The following is a 24,602-nucleotide window of genomic DNA, read 5'->3' as shown; positions in this document are numbered from 1 at the left end:
TGAAAATTTTGATGATGATTTTGAGAAAGCACTGTCTTTTGTGTTACAAAATACATTGTCAAATGAACCTAAGAATATCACAACAATTAAAAAGAAGAAAATTAAAATTACCCTTGGAGAAAAGGACCCATCACAAAAAATTAAATACATTTCACACGACGAAGAAACACTGATAGAGCGTCACACAACAGATGTAACGCCTGAACAGCCGCCAATTTCAAATGATATTGAAATGAATAAGGAGTCGGTGGAATCTATTAAGAATATTATTAGAGATTTAAATTTCACGCCCACAAAGCCAGCATCTTGGTTTTCTGAAGACGATTGGTTGGTCAAGTTAAAGAACATTAAAGACAATCAATAATTATTCCGTATTTATATTTGGAGGATTATAATTATGAAATTGTACGTCTTTTTTAGCTTTGGTTGCTTGAAAATTGATAAGAGATGAAGAAAATTGTGAAGATTTCCTTTTCTTCTCTTTGGGTGGTGCAGTTGGGTCGTTCTCTGAGTTTTCTTTTTTAGACTTGGTCGGCCGTTTTTTCTTTTCCTTTGTTTTTGTGACCTTAGGCTTGGTGTTTTGTGGGGGGCTTGAAGAAGAGGCAACTTTTGTTGACTCAATCTCATTTGAACCTGTGTGAGAGGGCAGTGCAGCAGGAGGAAGCAACTGCACCCTTGGAGTAGGTTTACTCAAAAGCGAGCTGCAGGAAGTTGGTATATTGTTTCCCAGCAACAATTGGGTGAAGGAATTTGTGTCAGATGATGAGTTTTCTATTGAAGTTGGCATTGGAGTCGTAACCACTTGTTGAGGTTGATGTAACCAGGGGTCACCAGAAGTAAGAGATGGTTTGTTAAGTCCCGATAGACTTTGATAGGTGCTTAATGGATTTTGTTGTTTTACCTCAATGCAGTTCGAGCTTAAGTTTGTTAACAGCATGTTGATATTGAATTCTTCTATGCTTCTAAAACGTGAATAACCTTCCATAAGCAAGTCCTCCATCGTCTCTTCTACTAGTTCTGCTCTCCATGAAGGTGTTTGAGGCTGGGCAGTTGCGTTCAAGGGTCTTGAGTACAGGTTGAATGCAGAAGAAAGGCGAGAGGCTTCCAAAGGCGGAGTAGAGGATCTGATTTGCGCTAATGATGAGGATGGGACATTGAAAGAAGAGCTACTCGGAGAGGTTCGCAGAGAACCTTGTTGGGTGGTGTTTGCCAGTATTTTGGGATCAAACACAAGCTGTTGTTGAGAAGGGACAGATGATGATGATAATGGTTTTCCATAGACTAGCGCATTATGAGGAACAGTTAATGGAGGCACTTGATGTTGCTGCTTCGTCTTTGGTTGTTGTTGATCATGATGATAGGATAAGAAATTCATCAATATGTTTCGTTTCTTGTTTTGGCAAACCCTAGATTGTACCAGTGAGGACTAAATGAAAGATAACACTCGCAATATATGATTTGATGAGAATGATATCAGCAATATTAAGAAAAAATTAATGCTACTCTGTGCGAGATCGTTATAGCCTTGATGATGTTGATGAGCGTATGGTTTGTTATCGCGATATTTTATTATTAAAGTTGGCCATAAAAGTTTTGTTCAATTTACTTTTTAGGTGCAGTATCAATGAGTGACTTGGCGTTTTTGTCTGACTGGAAAAACATAGTGCTATAGGCCAGATGAGAATGCATTGTTGTGATGGAAAGTGGCATGCCGTGTTTTTATTGACTTTCGCCTTTAGAACTTCTTGTTTTGTCAAACAAATCTTTCAATTTAAGCATTCCTTCGTCAGACGATAATTCCTTAGATTCCAATTCTTTGTGTTGTTTTAAGGCTTCTTCCCCTCTTATGAATTTAATAATTACATCCTTAAATTCTTTGGTGGTTTTAATGTCAAAAATAAAATATAACATTGCAATAAATACTACAGCACCAACAATGTTAATTAACGTTCCATACATTAAGGCAAGGGATGCTAATTTGTATGCCAAAAGTTTTGCCTTTGCTTGTTCTTCAGGTGTTAAAACAGGAACATTGGATGTCGGTGTTTCATCTTCGTCTCTTCTCTTTTTAAAACCGAAACTACTTCCAGAAGCTCTAAATATCATGGACATGGCTTGTTTTCCTGCATAGAGTTCAGATTCTAGTTCTTTAATCCTTTGCAATTCTTCTTCCATACTTGTTGGTTCTTGATTATTTGATGAATTGTTGGATTGTTCCGATTGTTGTATTGTTGTTGATAATGTTTCTGGTGTTGATGTTATTTGCGGTTGGGCATTCTCCGATCCTAAATTTTGATTTGTATTTCTTTGTGTTAATATTTCGGAATTGGATTGTATCGTGGAGGATGAGTGAAAATTTCTTCGGATATTAATAATGTTTTGAATTTGACATGCTAATCGTGTCGTTTTGTGAGTGTGCGTGCACAAGTATCTTGTCAACATTTTTTTGAAAAATGGTGTGATGTCGTTGGTTGGATTTTGTAAAATTTAAAAAAATGTTTTTACTCAGAAGAGGAGCTGAATCTCAAAACACAAATGAAAAGAACAACAGATCATCAAATAACGAATATTTTCTTAATTTTAATAACACGGGTTCATCATCTGTAATGAGAACGGCAACTGCCGCTACAACCCAAGGCTTGCAAAAATTCTTTCATCTAAAGGAGTCGGAAGAAGCAGCCGACATTAATGAGATCATTACAGAGCACGAGTTTAAACAAATTGTGAATTTTAGAAGATTGTTTGAGCATATTAAACGAACAGAAGACACTGTTCAGGGAGAAAACGTGAAAATTCAAAAATTATTAATATTTTGTGAAGACGCAGAAAAGTTATTAATTGCCATGGAAGAGCCTTTTATTAAAGCCTATGGAGTGGATGCATACAATCAAATAGAAGAAGAGTTTCATATGGTCTCTAAAAGAATACGTACCAATCATAAAGAGGATGTTTCAACAAAGTATCACACAAAAAGTTCTAATAGTTTCAGCCAACTTCCAGACATTGAATCTATCATGACTTGTACAAGCAATATCCAAAAGCAATTACTTGATCAGAGAAGAAATGAATCTTCACTAATAGAAGAGTATGGAGAGCTACTTGAAGAGGTTGAAGAAACAACAATTGATGAAGACGTTGAGGACCAAGACAAAACAACAGAAGAATTGTCAAAATTAACTTCAATGCTCAAGCAGAAAGCAATTGAAGTGAATCAAGCAATTCAAACTGATGTAAATATGATGAAAAGAAGTAGTGTTATTTTGGAAAAGAATAAGAGTGCTCTTGAAACAGCTCAGCAACGATTAGACTTGCAGATCGACACAGCCAAGTCATATTTGTATTCTCATATGGTATTCCTTATTGTTGTAATTGTATCATTTCTGGCCATGATTGTGATCATTTCTATATTTCCTCGTCTTGTGTAAAATAAAATTGTACACACGGCCAAATAATAAGATCAATTTCTTCTTGCTCAAAGTTAAATCAAACAGAATCTTTGTTAAATTCCACAAAAAAATGTCTTTGCTCCTTCAACATCGCTACCACCATCAAGCACTCCCAACCACATCATTGACATCGGGCTGGATTACAAAATTATTTTCTAATATTCGTTCCACACGTTTAATAGCTTCCGATCAGCCCATTCTTCAAATCATTGATCATCCACAACTCTATTCCGATAGTGTTCATTATTTTGTAACAGTGAGCGATGGAATTCATTCCTTGCCAATAATTATTCAAATATCGGGTTTTAGTTTCAATATCAAGTACAAGGATTGTATTAAATTATTGAATGGATATATTGTTAGCGATCTTCGTCAACATCAAAGAAGGTACGTAACCTTTGACAACACTTGACAATGAACTATTGAAACTTGATGTTCAGAACCATCAAAGTAACTGCATTCCAAGTCATTTCAACCAATGAACAAACTATTCATGGATTTCCAAAACCATTTTCACAAAATGCGCCTGTAGAAGAGAGCACATCTTGGTATCATGTGAAATTAGATCCACCTGTGAAAGAAGCTATCTTGAGTTTAGAGTTTAGCCCTTCCGTTAAGAATTTATTTTGTGTCTCCTCATTGGATCAACGAGTATGTATTTGTTCATAATTGTCAAACATGTAATATGTGAAATTGAATGGTCGACACATAGACCTATTTCGGAAGAATTACTCAAGATGAAGTACAAACTGATCAGAAACCGTTCCATGTCGAGCTGATGAATTACACACACCCCGATCCTGTACTCAACGCAACGATGAGTGTAGACAATTTTGTGTATTCATCGTGTATTCATGAAGGACAAAGTGGTTCTCTTTTTAAAATTGATTTTGAACAATCACAACTCATTTCAAAAACTCCTTCAAAATCACCAATTTTTAAATCAAAATATTCTTCGGAAATGAATGCCTTAGTTGGATGTTCTTGGATGGAGAAGTGATATTCCTCGATGATAGAACCTGTCGGTTAGAAAATTACACTGTTGTGGGACAACCTGTTCTGTACATGGACTTTGTATTTCCACACATGATTATTTTAACAAAATCTTGTTTTTACATCTATGACGTGAGAAATAGAAAGAATGTAGATTCAGTACTTACTGACCTTACCGAAATTTCTTCTTGCGTTTCATGGCATCCCTTACTTGACACAGTAATGATTGGTACTACAAGTGGAAAAGTCATGTTCTACTCAACTGAGAAATCCAAGAATTCAGTAACACAATATGTACCGCATACACAGGAACTGACATCTCATGCTGTGAATAGTATTACCATTCCATATAAGAATGTTTGGCCAGATGGATCCATCATAACAACAGCAGCTAATGGAGTGTCTTCTGTGTGGAATTACAAGACCTGTCGTAAAATTTATGACATTTCCACTAACGAGCCACTTGGAAATTCATGTGGAGCGTTGAACGAAGATCATTCTATATTTGCATTTGCAGTTACGGATAGATTAGTCAATCCAGCAGCGATCAATGTGAGTCTAGATTCGAGTCTTGTCTTTTATCCTGTTTCTAAATATTTATCAGAAATTGACAATGAATCAGAAGAAGACGTGTTGGTAAAACCATTTTTGGACTCAATTAGTTCAGAGCAACCACTGAAGACAAACACTTTGAAATTTGTGGAAAAGGTATTTTCGAGTATGGATTATCACAAGAAACCAAGACAACCAAGCTATCTTTCCTATTTGAGATTGAAAAAAGCAGCTAAACACAACCATTCTGAAAAGATGTATTTTTCTAATTTCCATGATTTACCGAGTGAATTAATTGGAAACATACTCGAGTATTTACAAGCCACTTCTCTGCCTCTGTTGTCCGTAGTAAGCAAACAATTTAGAGAATGTATTTTTGAAAGATTGAATACTTTGATTATTGATTCCCCAATGCATGACAAGTTTTATACAAGTTTTTTACCAGAATTTATGAATGTTCAGCATTTAATATTCAAAGGCGTTGCAGTGCAGGATGTCTCTTTATTGATTTCACAAGTCAGGAACAAGGTTGAGAAATTGACATTAATTTTACCGACAACAGATGTGCTTGCTCCAGGTATTAACATTGAGAATTTATTGGTATGGAACAATCTCTCGGAATTAGTCATTTATCACTCGCGACGTTTGCTGGTACGAAACAAAACAGTACCATTAGAAAATTGAAAAAACTGCATCTGATCAATTGTGTGTGTGATTTTACTTCGCTATTTGAATTGATTGATGTTTCTTCATTGATTGATGTGAACATTAGCGGATCTAGTTTACCATACAATCAATTGATGTATACACAAGAGACTTCTTTGAAAAAGTTGGTGTTGAGTGGTGGATTGAATCTTTCAGATTTGCAAGACTTGTTGAATTGTCACAAAAATGTTGAAACATTGCAAATGACAAACATGAAAGAACGTTTCTCTCCTACATTAACTCTTCCAACAAAATTGAGATACTTGAATATCAGCAATAATCTGAACCTTCCACAGATCAAGCTACCATTCCTAACACAACTCATCATTGATCATGCTCCTTTCGACCAAAAGCAACTTGGTGAAATATTAGAACATTGTCCAAATTTATTGTTTATTTCTGCCAAGTATTGTAAATTACTTGAGGTGGTGGATATGAGACATCGAAATTTAACTACCATTTCTCTCTTTGGATGTGTTGAGTTGAAGAGTTGCACTATTTATTGTCCCAAATTAGCTTTTTTGAATATTGGAAAGACATCTCTCACTGATGAGACCGTAGCTAATATTTTGAAGAACAACGATGCGTTGAAACAATTACACACTTCCTATTGCACCAATTTGGTAGATCCATTCAATACAGTTACTAGCCATCGCTCACTCATGATTTGGAATGTTGGCTCATGTGGACTCAGCGATACAGCGCTCTTGAACGCACTTCAAAAAGTTCCAACTTTACAAATTATGAAAAATTAATTTATACTTTGAATGTTTGGAAAATATTTTCCTTATTGACCTCCATAGAAAGAGGAGACACTACAAGAGCCCCCTCAACTGGTGATATAGGTGCTTTTGAATTGGTAATTACAATATTTCCTTTCTTGAGTTTTTCAAGTTCTCTCTTCTCTTTTTCCAATTGCTTTTCCATTTCCTCAAGCTTTTCTTCCTTCTTCCTTACAAATAGTTCTCTCTTTTCAAGAGCCTTCTCTTTATCCTTTAGAATTTTGTACATTTGTTGAAGATGAGCTTCCATGAGTGGATACTTCATGATGGTTGAGTCACAAATTTCTGCAATGGAAATTCTTTTTTCGGGCTTTGGAATACGATGCAACGGTTGGTTGTTAAGAAGATCAATTTGTTTTGGATTGAATTTTGAAATCATGAAAACGAGACAACTTACATTGATACGAAGCATGCTTGCAATTAATTCTGATAATTCTCGACTGTATTGAGAAGGAATTGGATCATACTTTCCTGCTAGAATCTTCTTTTCTAACAACACTCCATTTGGAGCCTTGAATGGAGGTTCTAGAGCACACAATTCATAGAGCATGCAACCCAATGACCAAATGTCACAACTTTCATTATAACCCTGGTCAGAAACATGTTCAGAAAGCAATTCTGGACTCATGTAATAAGGAGTGCCTAATTTTGTGTGTGCCAACTTGGTATTATCAGAAAGCATTCTTGCCAAGCCAAAATCACCCAACTGAAGTGAATTCAAACGTGTGTTACACTCTCCTAGTCAATGGAAATATTTAACAATACTTACTTTGGCATTCAAATTTTATCCAAAAGAATATTGGCTGGTTTCTATTGTAAGAAAGAAATGATTCAATCATTAGTAGGCAACATGCACGTGTAGAAATTCATGAACCTACCAAATCTCGATGGATAATCTTTCCTCCCTTTCTCAAATGACATTCTTTTAAGGCAGAACAAATTTCAGAGAATATTTTGAGAACGGTGGCTTCATCAATGTATTCCTTCCTCTTTTTCAAAGATGCAATGAATTGAGACAAATCACCACCTTCACAACATTCCATGACAATGTACAATTTTTTCCTAGCCCTATCAAGCACTCGATTATGATACTTGACGATATGGGGATGATCCAATCCTCGTAAAATATTTACTTCTGTTGTGGAAGTGAGCGTTACACATATCCATCATCATCATCAAAATACATACCAGATACGATGAGTTGTTTTTCCTTTTCGCTCATTTTGGAATAATCAATTTCCTTCCACACGTATAACTGTTGATCCTTCTTCGATCGAACTTTCATCACCTTACCAAAGCTTCCCGATCCAAGCTGCTCAACAATTTCAAAGTCTGTTAATTCGGTCATGTTGGGAGTGTTGTTATTCAATTTTTTTTATTTTCAAAAATTGTTTAAGCTCAAATTAAGGCGCCAGGTTTGAAGTGTAACGGTTATTTATGCTGACGCTGGCGTTCAAGGTGTTGAGAAATTTTGTGTGCAACGTATTGTCTGGAAAGCGAAGCGCCCCTTTTCCATTCACTGAGCGTATTGTGAAGATGCTTTACGAAAATAGTGAATAACTGGCTCTTGACAACACTTTTTGCTACTTACTTCGGTAAAAGAGGATGATCCATCCATGTACTTTAAAAATGTAGAATTGGTAAATATTGCATCCAACAGTTGAATATATGGTTTGTCTTTTTCAACAAGGTCTATCTCTTGTACGGAAGATACACTAGCAAGTTTGCTAGTAGCGAATTCTACGTTCGACGCAAAAACTTCGAGAATGTCAAAAGGTTCTTTACAACCGTTTTTCCATTGGAAACAAACATGACTACTTTTTCTTCTTGTTGATTCAAAATGAGATAACTCAAGTTATCGATTATTTGAGGATGTTGATTAAAATGTTTGACAAATGATGTGAGAGTAGTTGCAGCAAGCTTTGACAAGTTATTCTCTACTTCTTCATTCGCTTTTTGTTGATAAATAGTGGTAATTCTGTCTGTAAGTTGAGCAGTACTCAGCAATTCCAGTAAACATTTTACAGTTTCTAAATTTCCAAATTCCTCAATGTACGTGCCAGTAGATGCAACGTTGATCGTTGTTCTTAAGGTGGAGATGATGTTCTCCAAATGAGTTCTATGAGTCATCTTCTTGTGATCGTCATAAATTGACAAGAACAGTTGTGAGATAAATTCGTCGTCACGAAAATAATAAATCAGAGAATCTTTGAGAGCTCCTTCAATCTCTGGTGCCCACTGTTGTGAATCATGATATATAAGCTCGAGAAAAATTGAGACCACGATGAAAACATACCAACCAATTGATGTGATACAAGGTGATGGAGAAAAACAAAATGGAAAATAGGCCTACCCATTTCACAAATTCCCTCGTTCTTTCCTTACTTCTAGTCTTCATCATGGTTACATATTCTTGATGTTTTTGCTCGTGTTGTAATCTTTTCTTATCAAAGAGTGATTGAAGTTGTTGTTCTGAGATGGGTTGTTTCGCTTGTCTAGCAGTCAAAGACATTAGAAATGATCGGAATTGATCATTCATGATGCTCACGGTTCCGAATGGATGTCCTCGTGTATTGAAACTTGAAGAAACACTGATGAATTTGAATCGAGTAGTACGTCTGAATACACACGGAGCCTCTCTTGAGAGAAGCACTGTTACTCTCGATAAAGTAATCATGGAGAATGAGACGTAATTCTTTGTGATTGAATTTCGGAGAGAAGCGGTGAAAATAATAAAAAAGGTCCAAAGTTTGCACGCCTTGACAATATAAAAAGCCGAATGTCGTGTTCGAATAATAATTTCATCGAATTTATCTGATTCAGTCATAAATTAAAATCATCCCTTCTCATGAATACATACTCTAAAATCGAGATTGAATAATTTTGCTGTATTGAGCAGGTGTTTTTGTGTTGATGGTTAATCCATGCATGTTTTGAATATCCTTTTTCAACACTTCCATCACCATTTTGTGTTGTTTAACTAAAGAATGTCCTTCAAATTTCTTGGAAACAACCAAGATGTCAAACATTGCTCCACATCCTCCCGAAATATCATTTACTTTAATGACTGTTGAGTCAGTATCAGAACCTTCCTCACTGAAATACTTGTGCAATATTTGTGCTAAATCTTGCTCCGTTCTTTTAACTTCGGAAAAAGAAATTGAATTTGTATGAAATTCTCTTCTGTTATTTTCAAAAATTATTGGTGAATGATTGAATGAAAAATGTGAAGGCTTGTTTGTTGTTGGGAGAGTGAAACGACTATTTGAAAATAATGGACGAGAAGATGATGATCCAAGTACGGAAAGGAATCTTTTGAGTTGGAGTGATTTCATTTTTTTGAAAGTGTTTTAGTATGTCATCCGAATTCCGAAATCTCAATATATCAACATGGCAAAAGGACTACAACAGAGACATCGGCTTGTTTTGAGTTTTACTGTAGTAACCAAACAATTCATGCTCTCCTTGTACTCTTCGATGATTGTAAAATCAAGCTCTCAAAAAAAATACGAGATTATTTTCACAGGATGAGCAGTAGCACCATTTCTACAAAAACCTCCTGTGGTGATGATCCGATGGTCATCGTCGGTTCATCAAAATCGTCGACGCGTCGTCATCATGGAAATTCTCTGTCATCCTTTCATCGAATCATTTTCCATCTTTTTGTAATTTTATTGATCCATTCATTTGTGTCGAGTCGTCATCGATTCCATCCTCCACTCGTTCCATTCCTTCAACAACAACAACAACAACAATAACAACAACAAATAATTCTTCTTCAACCTCTTTCTCAACAAAATCAACAACAGCCTATGTACCAGTATTTATCATGATGCCACTCAATACTGTCAACAATGATGGTTCACTCAATAATCCTTCTCAAATTAGAGCTAATTTACAAAAAGTGAAAAGTGTTGGCACGGATGGAATTATGATCGATGTATGGTGGGGAATTTGTGAACAAAAATCTCCACAATCCTATAATTTCACAGCCTATCAACAATTATTTACCATGTGCCAACAAATTGGTTTAAAAGTAGAACCTGTCATGTCTTTCCATCAATGTGGTACTAATATTGGAGATGCTGCTTATATTCCACTACCAAATTGGGTATTACAAGTGGGTCAATGGAATCCAGATATTTTCTATACGGATCAGAATGGTCACAGAGATCGAGAATATTTATCATTGGGTGTGGATAATGTTGCAATCTTTCCAACAAGTGTTCCTGGAAAGAATAGAACAGCAGTAGATATCTATTCTGATTTTATGACTGCTTTTAGAAATACTTTTTCAAGTTTTATTCAAAGTGGTGTTATTGACGTGATTGAAATTGGATTAGGACCTGCTGGTGAAATGAGATATCCATCTTATCAATTACAAAATAATTTATGGAGTTTTCCTGGAATTGGAGCTTTTCAATGGTATGTTTTTTTTCAATCACAAACATGGCATCAATATTTGTTTTTTATCGATACATGTCATATAAACATTGGTTGTTCCAATATAATATGGAATCAAAACCATATGTATGCTTTAAATGGATCATCGTGGATATCTGATATACATGTATATATATGTATTTATATATAATATTCAATCAATCAACTATACATGTATATATAAATATATATATATAATATTCAATCAATCAACTATACATGTATGGGTACCCAAATGAAAATGACGGTACAGTTATGACAAGTACATGTTAAACAATTTAGCGATGGCTGCTAAAAATGTTGGACATCCTGAATGGGGAACTGCAGGTCCAAATGATGCTGGATATTACAACTCAATGCCATATCAAACTGGTTTCTTTAGTGACAATACTTATAATAATTATGCTTCAAATTATGGTCAATTTTTCCTCAATTGGTATTCTGGAATGCTCATTCAGCATGGTAATAGTATTTTACAACGAGCTCGTTCCATTTTTGGAAAGAATGCAAAACTTGCAGCAAAAATTGCAGGAATTCATTGGTGGTATTTCACCGACAGTCATGCTGCGAACTCACTGCTGGATATTACAACATTCCATCCTATGATGGTTATGGAGCTATTGCACAAATGTTCAGTCAATATAATATTGATTTTGAATTTACATGTATGGAAATGATTGATAGTCAACAACCATCTAATTGTGCATGTGGACCTGCAGAGCTTGTTGCTCTCACTCGATCGACAGCATGGAAATATGGTTTAGATTATGGAGGAGAGAATGCATTAGACATTGAAGGAAATACTCAAGCAAATGCACAAATTGTAAAACAATCTTCTTCGAGTGGAAAGGCAATCTCTGGATTTACTTATTTGAGAATGAGTGATAGTTTGTTGAATTCGAGTTATAACTTCAATGTCTATGCACAACTTGTGAATGCTTTACATCAACTTGAAATGAATACTAAATCATCAAACTCCAATGACACAATTCACATTCTGAAACAACTTCCAAAAAGCTTTCTATTCTCATTCAAGAATTGAAGAAAATACAAGGAACGAACCATTAGACCAAGGAATCCCAGATCATCAAGGAATTGATCATGGTTATAAAATTAAAAGAAACAAACATTTTCGAACTGAAGAGATAAACAAAAAATTTGACATGACGAGATGCAATTTCCAAAACAAAAAGCGAAAAACAATAAAACTCCAAATAAGCCTAATATAAACTTTTTCGCTCGGGAGCACTTTATTAAAAAAAGAACTTCTACACAAACTATCATTCTCATGTCCACTCTCCTTTCGATATATCTCCTCCTTGTATCTTTGCTGATCTTGTTGACATCACATCAGTGTACTCGAGCTGCTGTTGAAAATGACCTTTCTCATCAAACAATTCTCACAAGTGACATTCCTTTGTCATTATCGACTCTCAACGGCAGGTCGATAACGAATTGTCCTCTTCTTTCAAGAATTCGAAAAATAGCTTCCGACAATAATTATTACAACTCATCCCTCCAATTCTCATTCAATTACACGAACGACATGATCCAGTATTGGGAGCAGTATCATTGTGATGGTATACCAAATACTCAATTTAATACATCATCGAATGAAGGAGTTAAATATTATGACTACGTTTGGAACATTGTCGATGTGCCGTCACAAGAAGCAAGTTATTGCGATTATGTCAACGCCAACACAAACCTATATAACCAAACAATGTCGCTCTATTCATACTTTTTGAATCAAACAGCGATGAAAGAGTTTTTTATACCTTATTTGGAAACATTGTTACCAGACAGTGTTTATTACAATCCCAAACTTTATACTCGGTTTTTTTATGTTAGTGAGTTTCAAAAGAAGGTTGACAACACTGTGGCACTACATCATTTGGTCAATGCATTCAATTTCTATTTATTTTGTCAAAAAGGAAATCCTTTTTTTGAACATTTTCACACAACCGTCTTACCTCGAATAGCATCATTAGGAACATTTTCTCAAATTCAAACCTTAGATTTATTATTCGGAAAAACATTGTTACAAAAGTATGGAAAAATTGATGTCACATTTTACAATCGAACACAACTTGCATTTTGTACGGACGACAATGATCATGCGTTTGTGCTCTCCTATGCTCCATGTGACGGAGTGTATGTGAAATTTTGGGTTCCACTCAGCAAACACTTATCTCTCAAAATTATTGAATTTATCTTTTATACCTTACAATTTATCCTTTTTGGAATCTTGATTGGAATTCCAATCTTGTACAAGACTTGGACCAAACTCAAAGATCACATTCACCACACCCAAAATGTCATTATTGTGGAAAGAGGCAAAAAACAACGCTCCCTTAAAAATCCAAACAACAACTTAGCCCCACACACAACATCCCTCTCCGTCATGAATGAACAATCAACCACTGAGACGACTCCAACTTCACCAAATTCTCTCTCTCAATTGACGATCATTGATGAGAGTAATCCAAACCACCAAGTTGGAGTGGATCCTTCAACAAAAACTAGCACTGCAACGACAGCTCAACCTCCAAAACGAGAGTCATCACCTTCTCCTTACAAACTCTCGTTTTGGGTTATATTAGAATTTTGTGTGATTTACGACTTCTTTCTTCGATTTGTTTCATTTGAGTGTTTTATGTTTAATGATCAATGCACTGATATACTTTGCTGTAGCGAGTGATTATGGAACTGCAGTACATCAAAATGTTGCGCCCTTATTGTCCTCTTTAGCGTTTTTATGTTCTGGATTAATTCCACTTGCTGGAACATTTATGGAAGTGTTACTAACCATTTCACAACAGAACGCTACTGTTTCGATTCATGCCTTGTAAGTAGAGTTGAATTGATACAATTTGAAGTGAAAACTGTATTGTTCACTTATGGCTCATTGCAAAATGAATTGGTTGATCTCAAAACAGAATTATTGTTTCCATTCTTTTGGCCATCATGGTGCTCGTCATTATTGTCATTTTAATTACTGCATTTTCAGCACTCAATGTGACACAAACCGTTCGAATTGTATCACTTCCCATAGCATTGGTAGCACTTGTCATTTCATGGGCAATCATTCTCTCGTATTCGTTCAAGATTTTCTTTATGATCCGAAAACAACGAAAAATTAATTTTTTAAATTTAAGGTAAGGGTTTTTAGAGAGATGAATACAATAAGATATAATCTCTCAATGATGGTTTTTCATTATGAAATAGTTCACACAATACTTGATCATTATTGGACTTGGAATATTCTATCTCTTGTATGAAGTGATTACTGAGCTAAGTTACTTGTTTAGCACTTCGATCAATTTGGACACGTTATTCACACGTCTCTTTAAACATCGAGTGGCAGGTTATATTTTGGGAATTATGCTGTGGGGAGGATGTTACGTATTATTCAGTAAGAATAATTTCAAAGAATGTTATGGATTTATTTTGAAACCATGTCTCAAATTCAAAACACCATCGAGTCGTGGGCTGTAATAAAGACTTGATTACAACTACCAAATAATAATATTACACTACAAAACATCAATAGTATTACAAAACTCGTGCACCACTTCATGGAAATAATTCATTAAACTGTTTCTTTTGTTCAGAAAGAACACTATGTTGTTTTTCAATAATGCTGTCCACACAATCTCCTAAATCAGCACAAGCCTGCAATGACGTAAGAGTCTTTTGTTGTACATCTCCCAAAGTTTGTTCGTTTTCTCCAAGTACAATGGTTCTAATGGTTTGTGCTGCCTGTTCTAATTTGGAAGTAAGTCCTGCAGTAGAACTGGACTCAATTCCAATGGAAACTACTGCATTGCTCAATGCGTTTACAATATCATCCATCTTTTGTTGTTGTGCACGTTCTTCAATGACACATGGTACAAGCCCTGTAAGAGCAAGTACAAAGGCAGGAACTGAAAAATATGAAGTAAGTATTGTGCCACAATGTTGTTTTTTTCGTCAAAGAAAGCAAAATTCGTTGAAAGGAATGTCGAGCGACTGATCAAGAAAGATCTTGAGATCATTACAGACTCATATTCACAGGTTTTAGACATTAAATTATATGCTAATCTGCTGCTAGAAACTCATTTACCAAAATTCACAGAATACAACATTCATATCATGACTCTTCTCAAGGACGTCTGTGTGAATTATCAAAACAAATCTTGGTTTGAACGCATGCGTCCTCTTGTTCGAAAAGTATTCAACGAGTTGTGTAATAATATTGCGATTGGTGTTTGTTCAGTGTTTATAGGTTTTCCATGACACAAGACACCTTGGAGGTAAGCTTTTATTTGGAAATACTGTGTGCGTTATAAACAAGGACAACTCAGATCGTTCAGCAACATCTCAACAGAGTCATGAATCTATCCAAAGCAATCATTCATACCACTCAATCATTTCTTTCTCAACAAGTTGTGATTTTTCCAGAACGATCTCTCGCATACATGTATGAAAGAGAAGCAGAAATTGTGTTTCATTTTCTTTTACAAGATTTGGAAGACGAAAAATTCAATAATTTGAATTTCTTGATGCAAATAGTATCGGGTCTTTCCTTATGCGAAAATTATCAAGTTCTATTTCATTTGAATCGATTCGCTTTGAAATATATATTGAATTGTGCAGAGTGTTCAGAATATTCTGAGGATCACTCCATTCTAGATGTTATTCACTGTCGAACAAAATTTGAGACTCAAGTATTTCATCTTGGCTCTGGAACCTATGGACATGTTTACAAAATATTTAACACCAAGCGTCAAAAGATGTTTAGCTAAAAAAGTATTTATTGACAGAGAAAGCGAATATAACAAGAAAGAAATGGAATTCTACGCTTCACAAAATCATGACAATGAAGAATATATTGTTTCACCCAGTAACATTCTTCAACCCACATATGTGATCTTGCCTTATTTGAATGGTCGAACGTTCAAGAACGAGATTGAATATCAGTTGACTAAAAACCTCAGAACCGATTGTTCCAAACACGAATTAAGAAAGATGAAGAATTTAATCGAAATGTTGAAAGGTCTTCATACGAAAGGTCTTTTCCATCGAGATGTTTCCTTCAAGAATATCATGAGTCATTTTGTATATTCTCCATCTCATTCTGAAGATGAAAATGAGTACTTTTCAATCATTCCATTGAAAGAAACGTCAGGTGTCTTGAAAGTTGCTTATCGATTAATTGATTTTGGTACTGTAAAACCTTTTCCTAGTTCCACTCTTCTGGAATGACTCCTCATGTTGGAAATGAAATGACCATGGCTCCTGAAATGTACGCATCCGAAGGTGAGCACTCGATAAACTACAATGCATCTGCAGATATATTCTCATTGGGATGTATTTTGTTTGCATTGGTGAGTGGCCTTTTCAAAATTCAGTTCAGTGGCCAAGCAAGTCAATATATTGGAAAATATGTCAAGGAGAATGCTCGTCAAACACATATTGCTCAAAGAGTGTTAAACTTGCTTCTCCAACGTTCAGAAAACTTGATTCTTAAAATTCCCCATTCCGTACGAGTGCTCATTGTCAAAATGTTGCATTATGACCCACAATCAAGACCTACGTTGGACGAGGCTTTACACATCATTGAAGAAGCGCTCAAAGAGATCAATCCTTAATAACTGTTTTAAACCAAACTGTGAATAAATACTAGTTGTTGTATTATTATTGTTGTTGTTTCACATGAATACACAAGTCATGATTTTACAAATTATTTTGTTCCTTGTTTTGATCCTTATTGATCTTTCGAATGGCATCCTGAGACATGCATAACGATAATGGTTTTTGATAACAATACAAGAATCGATTCTTGTTAAAAAGAACATAAACAAGTCCCCAATTCAAAATACAAATCATATAAACTTCCACTCGGTGCTTCCACATGAAGGCCCAGAAAATGTCAATACTAAACGATGCAGTAATCAGACCAGCTTCAGCAGGAATGTCATACAGCAAGTATATTGACAATGTAATTGGAATGAAAATATATCGAGAAAACTGTGAATAAAGTGTAATGTTAAAATTTCAGAACAATGAAATATAATACTAACCCTAAATTGGAAAAAGAAACCTTGACATTGTTCTTCTTCAACATTCGATAAGTTCGAACTGTATCGATGAGAATGACTGTCCAACACACTACAAGAGCCACCAACACAAATGGCAATGCAATGACACGTGTCACTTTCTGGGTGTATATCGGTAACCCAAATGAAACAAAAAACAACACTAATATTAAAAGCAAGAGTAAGAAGCAAAGTATAAACACAATCACTCTAAGTCATCAACACCATAAATTAAGCGTCACTAGCTCTAAAGTTACCAAATATTACTTACATGCCATAAAGTGAAACTCTTCGTTTGGTTTTGTCCAATTTCATGACAATGGAGAGAAATGTCAAAGCAAGGGGAACATTGGCCAAAACCATCAATTCTACAGAAATCATTTCTAAACTAAAGGTTTCCTCAGGATAAATTGCAGTTCCCTTATAATAGGTGATGGAAATGAACGTGAGGGAAACTAATACATTCGACAGCATGCTTAATGTCATATTGACAGCTGACAACAGATTTAAATCGCAGGCAACTCTAAGGCCAATTTCTAAAAGAGTTTCTGGTTTTGGTGTTTTGAAGAAGCTTGTTGTGTTTTGTTTAGTGGTGTTTCTGTTGGTGAGGTAGGGCTGCCAGTTGTCACACTGGTGGAAGATGGCACCGTTTCCATGTTAGGAGAGCTAGGGACACTTGATACACAATTGGAAGTATTTTCTATCTTTTTGATTCGTTCTAATTGAATTTCAATGAGTTTTCTATCATTGACGTATTTAAAGTAATTTCTCCATTTCAAAAAATTTCTTTGAGTCAATGGAATTAATACCACAAGAACACCAATCACAAATTGAATGAAAAACAAGAAGAGTTCAATGATTTTGAATGAGAGGTGTGACGCAAATGGAGTCCAAAACACGACATAACTGTCATGACATGCATATTGTGACAAGGCTGTGAATTGTTGAGTGTTTGAGTTTTTGCAAAATGCAAAAATAGTTCGATTGAAAAAAGGGATGACTGAATTCTCTCCATAATTCTTCTTGAAATCTCCAAAGAGAACTTGCAGAGTTTGAACTTGAGAGAATTCACTCTTTTCACTAAATTTGGGAGAAGTTCGGTGTGAAATTTGTCAAAGAGAGGATTTTCTTCTCTGCAATATAAACAATAATTGAATGCATGAACCAAGGAATTGTAACTGGTGCTCATGTTTCCCACTTGAACACCGTTCGGTCTATCGAAAAAAGCATTCGCACTCTTGTACCCAGCAAATGAAGTAAAGTTTTTCCGAAAAGACTCCAAATAGGGTAAAAACAAACTTTCTGCCAAAGTGTCATTCGAGAACAAATCATTGCAAATTCTCAAATTTCGTTCTCTTCCAAACCCACCATCCACACCACAAAACGATCGATTCGTATTTTCAATATTGATGACAGTAGTAAAAGCACTACCAGTAAACAAGACACCATCCGGATAGTAATCAAATGCAGAATTTGGCAACGAGTCACAAGCAAACTGAGAAGGATTTTGAATCATTAAATCAGTGAAATTTGTCGTTGCTGAAGAAGAGGATTGCAAATTCGAGAGAAGAGTGGCGAATGGACAAGAGTTTGCATTCACAACCACTCCTTGTGCATTCACCAATACTGCTGGCACACAAGACAACCAACCAACTTGAATGAAGAACAATAAGAACGACAAACACAGAACTTGACAAACGAACTCAGAGCTTGTTGGTCTTTTGGAGTGGGGCATTTTGTTTTGGTGTTTGTTGAGGAGTGTTACAGATATTTTTTAGAGATATCTCATTTGGCAGTTATAATAGTGGTAGAGATCAAAATGTAATGAGCGTTTTTAACTCCCTTCATTTGTCATAACGAGTAACTGTGGCCTTCGACAGTTCATGAAGAGATATCATGCAGTGATTCTCAAAGTAACTCCTTCCATGCATGAGCCCTACAAGCACCTAAAAGATTGAATCATGCAGAGTAGAAAGAATCGGTAATTTTAGTAAACTTTTTCAAATTAATCAAAGTGATTCACAATTCGTGTTACAACATGTGTTGTTCTCTCTTTTGAGTCTTATTAATCTTCTTAATCGCTTCCTTAGACATGCACAACGATAATGGTTTTTGATAACAATACAAGAATCGATTCTTGTTAAAAAGAACATAAACAAGTCCCCAGTTCAAAATACAAATCAAATAAACTTCCACTCGGTGCTTCCAAAGAAAAGCCCAAAATATATCAAAACTAAAAGCTGCTGAAATGAGACCAGCTTCAGCAGGAATGTCATACGCCAAGTACAATGAAAGGATAATTGGAAGGAAAATGTATCTTGAAAACTGTACAAGGTTGCATTCATTGGAATCATTTTGTGAATTTTACAGAATTAGGGTCTTTCTCTACTTACCTTAAATTGGAAAAAGGACACATTCACATTGTTTTTCTTTAACACTCGATAAGTTCGAATGGTATCGATCAGAATGACTGTCCAACACACCACAAGAGCCACTAATACAAACGGTAACGCAATAAGACGAGTTACTTTTTGAGTATCTCCTGGTAATGCAAAAGAAACAAAAAACAAAACCAAAGTCAACAGCATCAACAAGAGACACAGTATAAAAACAGTCACTCTAAGTGTGAATGATCATGTAAAACACATGGTGGTCTTTTTGCATCAAATTGTGAACGTTCATTGTACTTACATGGCATAGAGTGAAACTCTTCGTTTGGTCTTGTCCAATTTCATCAACACTGAAAGAAAAGTCAAAGCAAGAGGAACATTCGCTAAAACCATCAATTCCACAGAAACCATTTCCAAGTTAAACGATTCTTCAGCATATACTGCATTTCCCTTATAATAGGTGATGGTAATAAATGTTAATGAAACGAGTACATTTGATAACATGCTCAATACCATATTCACAGCACATAATAAATTTAAATCACATGCCACTCTGAGTCCAATTTCAAAAATAGTTTCAGGTTTTGGTGGGGTGCTTGGAATGGGTTGCGCTTTGAAAGGAGTTTCTGCATTTGGAGTGCATGTTGTTGTCATTGGTTCGGATGAGGTTGGTGTTCCATTCATTGTTGGACTATTGGTGTTGCTCATATTTGGAGAAGAAGGGAGAGCATCCAGATTAGGTGAGCTTGTCACGCTTGAAAATGCAGTCGAAGCATTTTCCATCTTTTTGATACGTTCTAATTGAGAGTTTTCAATGAGTTTTCTATCATTGACGTATTTAAAGTAATTTCTCCATTTCAACAAATTTCTTTGAGTCAATGGAATTAATACCACAAGAACACCAATCACAAATTGAATGAAAAACAAGAAGAGTTCAATGATTTTGAATGAGAGGTGTGACGCAAATGGAGTCCAAAACACGACATAACTGTCATGACATGCGTATTGTGACATGGCTGTGAATTGTTGAGTGTTTGAGTTTTTGCAAAATGCAAAATAGTTCGATTGAAAAAAGGGATGACTGAATTCTCTCCATAATTCTTCTTGAAATCTCTAAAGAGAACTTGCAGAGTTTGAACTTGAGAGAATTCACTCTTTTTCACTAAATTCGGGAGAAGTTCGGTGTGAAATTTGTCAAAAGAGGATTTTCTTCTCTGCAATATAAACAATAATTGAATGCATGAACCAAGGAATTGTAACTGGTGCTCATGTTTCCCACTTGAACGCCATTCTTTCGTCGTAAAACGCGTTGATGCTTTTGAACCCAGCAAATGAAGTAAAGTTTTTCCGAAAAGACTCCAAATAGGGTAAAAACAAACTTTCTGCCAAAGTGTCATTCGAGAACAAATCATTGCAAATTCTCAAATTTCGTTCTCTTCCAAACCCCATCCACACCACAAAATGATCGATTCGTATTTTCAATATTGATAACGGTTGTGTGAGACCAAGACACCTTCAGGATAGTAATCAAATGCCGAATTTGGTAATGCGTCACAGGCGAATTGAGAAGGATTTTGAATCATTAAATCTGTAAAATTGGTAGATGCAGAAGCTTGAGCGGCGTGCAAATTCGAGAGAAGAGTTGCGAATGGACAAGAGTTTGCATTCACAACCACTCCTTGTGCTTTCACAGAAGATGAAAATGTCATCAATAGCAACAACACACTCATCACTAGAAGGATAAGCAACTCTTGTGGCATGCTTCTTTGATGTGTTGATGCTATGCTTTGATTTCGTAACGATTGGTGTTTGAAAGAATGTGTTGAACACATTTTTTGACAATGTTTTGTGTCGTAACAACAATGCTCTTAAATCATCCCTTCTGATGTCATCTGTCGTAATTGGGTAAATACGCCAACAATTAAGGAATAAACTTACAAGTTTACTACGTGGCCATCATGATGAGATGCGAGGGATATTTGGACAACCTCAAACAAATCAAGGCAGCCATGAAGGATTTTACACTCTAAAGTAACCTCCTGGCAATTTTGCTCAATCGTCCAAAACTTTGGTCGCGCTACCAACAAAACCGACAATTGTGCTCAGTAAACAGCTCTGACAATGTTTGAAACTAACTCTTCATGAATGGGAGTTAATCTTGACCTGTCGATATTCGCCATCACATATCTCGTTTCATACTTGTATTCTGTGTTGAAATGAGAGTGTTTTGGTTTTTGTTCTAATTTCGTGAGGTCATTATTTTGTGAGGATGGTTGAGGATCAACATCTAGAATGTTATCCAAACGATCTGCCAATTTCACTAACAAGGCTTCCAAACTCATGGAATTCAATTTTTCAACAAAATAAGCTCCTCTTCCTAATCTTTTCCGAAGGACTGCTTCCGAAAGATTTTCAATTTGTGAATTTAGTCCATCAACAAGGATGGTTTTTGCAGATTCATCCAACGTGTGTTCATGATATTCCTGTAACTTTTTGTCGCAAAGAGCTTTCACTCGGGAATCATCGTTGGTCACTTCGCTCACAAGTCTTGCAGTGACTGGTCCAAATTGTGTTTCCAACTCTTCAAATGTTGTTTCCGTATCTTCGAGAGTGTCATGTAAAACAGCAGCACATAAAATTGACTCGCATAGTGTCGGAGAAGAATGTTTGTTTGGTTGTTGTGAATCAGCCAATGATACGGTTTGATGTAGCAATGATTGCACGTAGGACGTGTCTTTAAATTGAGCCAAGAATTGATTCAATCTGTTGGCAACGCTCTAATCAGATATGAACGTTTTCATCAGACAAGATCAACCATCAACGATCAGCGTCTACACGTTCATCATTGAATGTACCTACTTTTGGATGTTCAACATAGGGTGTTTTGTTGTCCTTTCTCATTTGTGAAGCATGTTTCAAAGTTGCGAATTGAATGCTCTTTCCGAGCAAGTTGGTGTCAGTGGGTGTGATGAGAATTGGGTGTAATGATGAAGAAGACATTTTTGTTTGCTTGACTTGTGATCACACAATTGTTCAAAATAATAAATTAATGATTAACAAATTAACCCTGTGGATTATATTAATGCGAGTTCCAAATTCCATCTTGGAGAGAATTATTTTACATAAAATCCATCACCAAATGTTGATGCTTAAAGAATGAAATTCAATGTTGATGATTTTACTTCTTTTGTTGTTGTGCTAATAATTCTTCAAAATTCTTCTTTGGTACCTTTGGCATTTGGCGATAAATCTTGCTGGCCTTATCCGAGTTTTGTGTGTTGAAATACACGTTGAGGATGGCACTATGAAGAAAGACCAATGAAACCGTATCCTCAGGAGCAACTTGCTCTAAAAATTGATGATATAACTTTTCTGCTTCTGCTTCCTTTTTCAAGAGAGCATATCCACGGATGTATCTCCAAGCGTTTTTGTATGTAATTTTACCCTCTTGTTTATCCTTTTCAATAACACCAATGACTTCATCAACTTTTCCTTGTTCGGCCAGTTGCTCAAACTTTTGAAAATCGGCATCAACATTAATATCTAACAATGATGCTCTTGAAACATGGAAGGAACGGATTGAAGGAGCAAAAAGGATTGATGAAGGGACGATGCGATGATGATGGAGGAACGACGAGAGCGTTGAAATTCTTCTCATTTTTGTTGTTCGTGAAAAATTCAAATATTGGCAAACACAAAAAACTCTTGAATTAAATTATTATTACTGTGTAGAGTATTGCAATAAGGAAATGTCAAAACACAAGGCAACATGATCTGATGGAAACATATCTGATGGGAGAGCTTCATATTCTGAGGCTCGTTCCTGTGAAATCATTTCAAGAGCTTTACACACAGAGACATGTGTTGGAGACTCGACATGAAAATCGTTGTTAAACACATGGTCAAACTGAAAAACATAATCTAGACAGCCCTTGTAGTTCTTGGTATAGTTTGTAAATGGAGGTTCTTCACCAATTACTTTCTTATAGAGTGAAAATCCTCCTGATGACGAAAGAGGATTTGTTAATTTTTGGCGAAACCTTAATGATGGTGACGGCGTGTCTACTTCAGAGGATGTTTCTATTGAAGGTTCACTCATTTCACAAATTGAGACATACTTTGAGAATTCTCCATTCGGTATAAAAGGAATAAAACTTCCCGGTATAAATGCTTCTCCTTTTGAAAGCAAGTCATAGACCTCACTATCTGGTGTTGAATTGTAGTCTCCACAAAGTAAAACCGTAACGGAGGAATCAAGATCGTCATGAATCTGTCGTAGAAACGTAAAAGTTTTCATCAGCACATACTGAGCTTGACAAAGTTTCACTTCAGGGTATGATGGATCCCAAAACAAGTGCAAATTAACCACACAAACAACTTGACCAGATTCAAGATGCCTCAGCAATACAACATTGGCAACATTGTTAGTGATAAACTTGGAAATTAAATTGGTGCTGGTCACTACGTTTCCGTTCAAATCGGATCGTTCATTTACATCAATTTCTGAAATTCTTTGAACTTCTTGCCCAACCTCATTCAAGATAATTGAAAATTCATCCAATAATTCAAATTTCTGTAATTTCCAAAATGTTGCACAGCCATCAGGTTTAAATGCTGTTCTCTGAGTATACGAAGAAGCATATCCAGCATTGAAGAATTTGTCTTTCCAATGAGTTGCGTATTTATCACATTCTTGCAAACAAATGATATCAGCGTCATAGCAAATAAATTCTGCCCAAAGTCTAATTTTTCTATTAACCCAATACAATATTTCAGAGGTGTCGGGTAAGTGTGGACAGTACTGTTTTCTTGAATAATCTTGGCATAGCATGTTATAGCTTAGCAAGCGAAATAATTTGAGAGAATGATGATTGTGTTGGTGTTCGGTCGACGATGTTTCATTTAAAGAGCTCGGATTCGTATTATCAACACGACCCTTGTTGTTCACTTCTTCATCATGAATATTTTCATTATTGACTCGAACATTACATTTCCAATCCCTTCCCATACAATTTTCTATCGGAAAGAGGTCCAACGAAGAAGGTTTCTTTTTCGGCCGCCCTCTTCTTTTTGTTTCTTTCTGTTGATTCATCAACATTTGAGTAACCTCATACTCGGAAATGTCGGAGAGACAGGCAAATTCTGAACTTGATGAATTTCGTTCCAAAGAGTTGTTGTTCTTTTGCCTTCTCATAATTACCCATATTTTTT

The 24,602-nt window shown here is 35.7% G+C and overlaps 20 protein-coding genes across 20 annotated transcripts; 8 read left to right on the top strand and 12 right to left on the bottom strand.

The window, feature by feature from the left end:
- Positions 1-364: 364 nt before the first annotated feature.
- C9374_004250 (uncharacterized protein) lies at positions 365-1,375 on the bottom strand (the record flags this gene model as incomplete). Its single annotated transcript, XM_044693869.1, has 1 exon — positions 365-1,375. One exon carries the CDS (start codon positions 1,373-1,375, stop codon positions 365-367), a length of 1,011 nt encoding a protein of 336 aa, XP_044549258.1.
- A 344-nt stretch (positions 1,376-1,719) lies between these two features.
- C9374_004249 (uncharacterized protein) lies at positions 1,720-2,442 on the bottom strand (the record flags this gene model as incomplete). The annotated part of the gene is made up of 1 exon (XM_044693867.1): positions 1,720-2,442. One exon carries the CDS (start codon positions 2,440-2,442, stop codon positions 1,720-1,722), a length of 723 nt encoding a protein of 240 aa, XP_044549257.1.
- Positions 2,443-2,495: 53 nt separating this feature from the next.
- Positions 2,496-3,425, top strand: C9374_004248 (uncharacterized protein; the record flags this gene model as incomplete). Its single annotated transcript, XM_044693866.1, has 1 exon — positions 2,496-3,425. The coding sequence occupies one exon, from the start codon at positions 2,496-2,498 to the stop codon at positions 3,423-3,425; it is 930 nt and encodes a 309-aa protein (XP_044549256.1).
- A 91-nt stretch (positions 3,426-3,516) lies between these two features.
- On the top strand, positions 3,517-4,446 carry C9374_004247 (uncharacterized protein; the record flags this gene model as incomplete). The annotated part of the gene is made up of 3 exons (XM_044693865.1): positions 3,517-3,833; positions 3,887-4,097; positions 4,159-4,446. The coding sequence occupies 3 exons, from the start codon at positions 3,517-3,519 to the stop codon at positions 4,444-4,446; spliced, it is 816 nt and encodes a 271-aa protein (XP_044549255.1).
- Positions 4,447-4,532: 86 nt separating this feature from the next.
- On the top strand, positions 4,533-5,675 carry C9374_004246 (uncharacterized protein; the record flags this gene model as incomplete). Its single annotated transcript, XM_044693864.1, has 1 exon — positions 4,533-5,675. One exon carries the CDS (start codon positions 4,533-4,535, stop codon positions 5,673-5,675), a length of 1,143 nt encoding a protein of 380 aa, XP_044549254.1.
- A 116-nt stretch (positions 5,676-5,791) lies between these two features.
- On the top strand, positions 5,792-6,451 carry C9374_004245 (uncharacterized protein; the record flags this gene model as incomplete). The annotated part of the gene is made up of 1 exon (XM_044693863.1): positions 5,792-6,451. One exon carries the CDS (start codon positions 5,792-5,794, stop codon positions 6,449-6,451), a length of 660 nt encoding a protein of 219 aa, XP_044549253.1.
- A 1-nt stretch (position 6,452) lies between these two features.
- On the bottom strand, positions 6,453-7,826 carry C9374_004244 (uncharacterized protein; the record flags this gene model as incomplete). The annotated part of the gene is made up of 3 exons (XM_044693862.1): positions 6,453-7,184; positions 7,357-7,613; positions 7,667-7,826. 3 exons carry the CDS (start codon positions 7,824-7,826, stop codon positions 6,453-6,455), a joined length of 1,149 nt encoding a protein of 382 aa, XP_044549252.1.
- Positions 7,827-8,218: 392 nt separating this feature from the next.
- On the bottom strand, positions 8,219-8,990 carry C9374_004243 (uncharacterized protein; the record flags this gene model as incomplete). Its single annotated transcript, XM_044693861.1, has 2 exons — positions 8,219-8,716; positions 8,775-8,990. 2 exons carry the CDS (start codon positions 8,988-8,990, stop codon positions 8,219-8,221), a joined length of 714 nt encoding a protein of 237 aa, XP_044549251.1.
- Positions 8,991-9,339: 349 nt separating this feature from the next.
- On the bottom strand, positions 9,340-9,813 carry C9374_004242 (uncharacterized protein; the record flags this gene model as incomplete). Its single annotated transcript, XM_044693860.1, has 1 exon — positions 9,340-9,813. One exon carries the CDS (start codon positions 9,811-9,813, stop codon positions 9,340-9,342), a length of 474 nt encoding a protein of 157 aa, XP_044549250.1.
- Positions 9,814-10,310: 497 nt separating this feature from the next.
- Positions 10,311-11,963, top strand: C9374_004241 (uncharacterized protein; the record flags this gene model as incomplete). The annotated part of the gene is made up of 3 exons (XM_044693859.1): positions 10,311-10,903; positions 11,175-11,465; positions 11,558-11,963. The coding sequence occupies 3 exons, from the start codon at positions 10,311-10,313 to the stop codon at positions 11,961-11,963; spliced, it is 1,290 nt and encodes a 429-aa protein (XP_044549249.1).
- A 504-nt stretch (positions 11,964-12,467) lies between these two features.
- C9374_004240 (uncharacterized protein) lies at positions 12,468-14,419 on the top strand (the record flags this gene model as incomplete). The annotated part of the gene is made up of 4 exons (XM_044693858.1): positions 12,468-13,572; positions 13,616-13,769; positions 13,861-14,079; positions 14,221-14,419. The coding sequence occupies 4 exons, from the start codon at positions 12,468-12,470 to the stop codon at positions 14,417-14,419; spliced, it is 1,677 nt and encodes a 558-aa protein (XP_044549248.1).
- Positions 14,420-14,497: 78 nt separating this feature from the next.
- Positions 14,498-14,776, bottom strand: C9374_004239 (uncharacterized protein; the record flags this gene model as incomplete). Its single annotated transcript, XM_044693856.1, has 1 exon — positions 14,498-14,776. The coding sequence occupies one exon, from the start codon at positions 14,774-14,776 to the stop codon at positions 14,498-14,500; it is 279 nt and encodes a 92-aa protein (XP_044549247.1).
- Positions 14,777-15,595: 819 nt separating this feature from the next.
- Positions 15,596-16,168, top strand: C9374_004238 (uncharacterized protein; the record flags this gene model as incomplete). Its single annotated transcript, XM_044693855.1, has 1 exon — positions 15,596-16,168. The coding sequence occupies one exon, from the start codon at positions 15,596-15,598 to the stop codon at positions 16,166-16,168; it is 573 nt and encodes a 190-aa protein (XP_044549246.1).
- A 38-nt stretch (positions 16,169-16,206) lies between these two features.
- On the top strand, positions 16,207-16,554 carry C9374_004237 (uncharacterized protein; the record flags this gene model as incomplete). Its single annotated transcript, XM_044693854.1, has 1 exon — positions 16,207-16,554. The coding sequence occupies one exon, from the start codon at positions 16,207-16,209 to the stop codon at positions 16,552-16,554; it is 348 nt and encodes a 115-aa protein (XP_044549245.1).
- Positions 16,555-16,639: 85 nt separating this feature from the next.
- On the bottom strand, positions 16,640-17,487 carry C9374_004236 (uncharacterized protein; the record flags this gene model as incomplete). The annotated part of the gene is made up of 3 exons (XM_044693853.1): positions 16,640-16,933; positions 16,987-17,164; positions 17,273-17,487. The coding sequence occupies 3 exons, from the start codon at positions 17,485-17,487 to the stop codon at positions 16,640-16,642; spliced, it is 687 nt and encodes a 228-aa protein (XP_044549244.1).
- Positions 17,488-17,537: 50 nt separating this feature from the next.
- C9374_004235 (uncharacterized protein) lies at positions 17,538-18,736 on the bottom strand (the record flags this gene model as incomplete). Its single annotated transcript, XM_044693852.1, has 2 exons — positions 17,538-18,081; positions 18,246-18,736. 2 exons carry the CDS (start codon positions 18,734-18,736, stop codon positions 17,538-17,540), a joined length of 1,035 nt encoding a protein of 344 aa, XP_044549243.1.
- A 296-nt stretch (positions 18,737-19,032) lies between these two features.
- C9374_004234 (uncharacterized protein) lies at positions 19,033-20,405 on the bottom strand (the record flags this gene model as incomplete). Its single annotated transcript, XM_044693851.1, has 3 exons — positions 19,033-19,326; positions 19,395-19,620; positions 19,693-20,405. The coding sequence occupies 3 exons, from the start codon at positions 20,403-20,405 to the stop codon at positions 19,033-19,035; spliced, it is 1,233 nt and encodes a 410-aa protein (XP_044549242.1).
- A 1,088-nt stretch (positions 20,406-21,493) lies between these two features.
- C9374_004233 (uncharacterized protein) lies at positions 21,494-22,391 on the bottom strand (the record flags this gene model as incomplete). Its single annotated transcript, XM_044693850.1, has 2 exons — positions 21,494-22,168; positions 22,251-22,391. The coding sequence occupies 2 exons, from the start codon at positions 22,389-22,391 to the stop codon at positions 21,494-21,496; spliced, it is 816 nt and encodes a 271-aa protein (XP_044549241.1).
- A 178-nt stretch (positions 22,392-22,569) lies between these two features.
- Positions 22,570-23,049, bottom strand: C9374_004232 (uncharacterized protein; the record flags this gene model as incomplete). Its single annotated transcript, XM_044693849.1, has 1 exon — positions 22,570-23,049. The coding sequence occupies one exon, from the start codon at positions 23,047-23,049 to the stop codon at positions 22,570-22,572; it is 480 nt and encodes a 159-aa protein (XP_044549240.1).
- A 63-nt stretch (positions 23,050-23,112) lies between these two features.
- On the bottom strand, positions 23,113-24,585 carry C9374_004231 (uncharacterized protein; the record flags this gene model as incomplete). Its single annotated transcript, XM_044693848.1, has 1 exon — positions 23,113-24,585. One exon carries the CDS (start codon positions 24,583-24,585, stop codon positions 23,113-23,115), a length of 1,473 nt encoding a protein of 490 aa, XP_044549239.1.
- Positions 24,586-24,602: the final 17 nt, after the last annotated feature.

This window comes from Naegleria lovaniensis, assembly GCF_003324165.1.
Source record: "Naegleria lovaniensis strain ATCC 30569 chromosome Unknown tig020, whole genome shotgun sequence".
NCBI classification, from domain to species: Eukaryota; Heterolobosea; class Eutetramitea; order Acrasida; family Naegleriidae; genus Naegleria; species Naegleria lovaniensis.
Note: the sequence above shows the minus strand (reverse complement) of the source record. Positions and strands in the feature narration are given on the sequence as shown.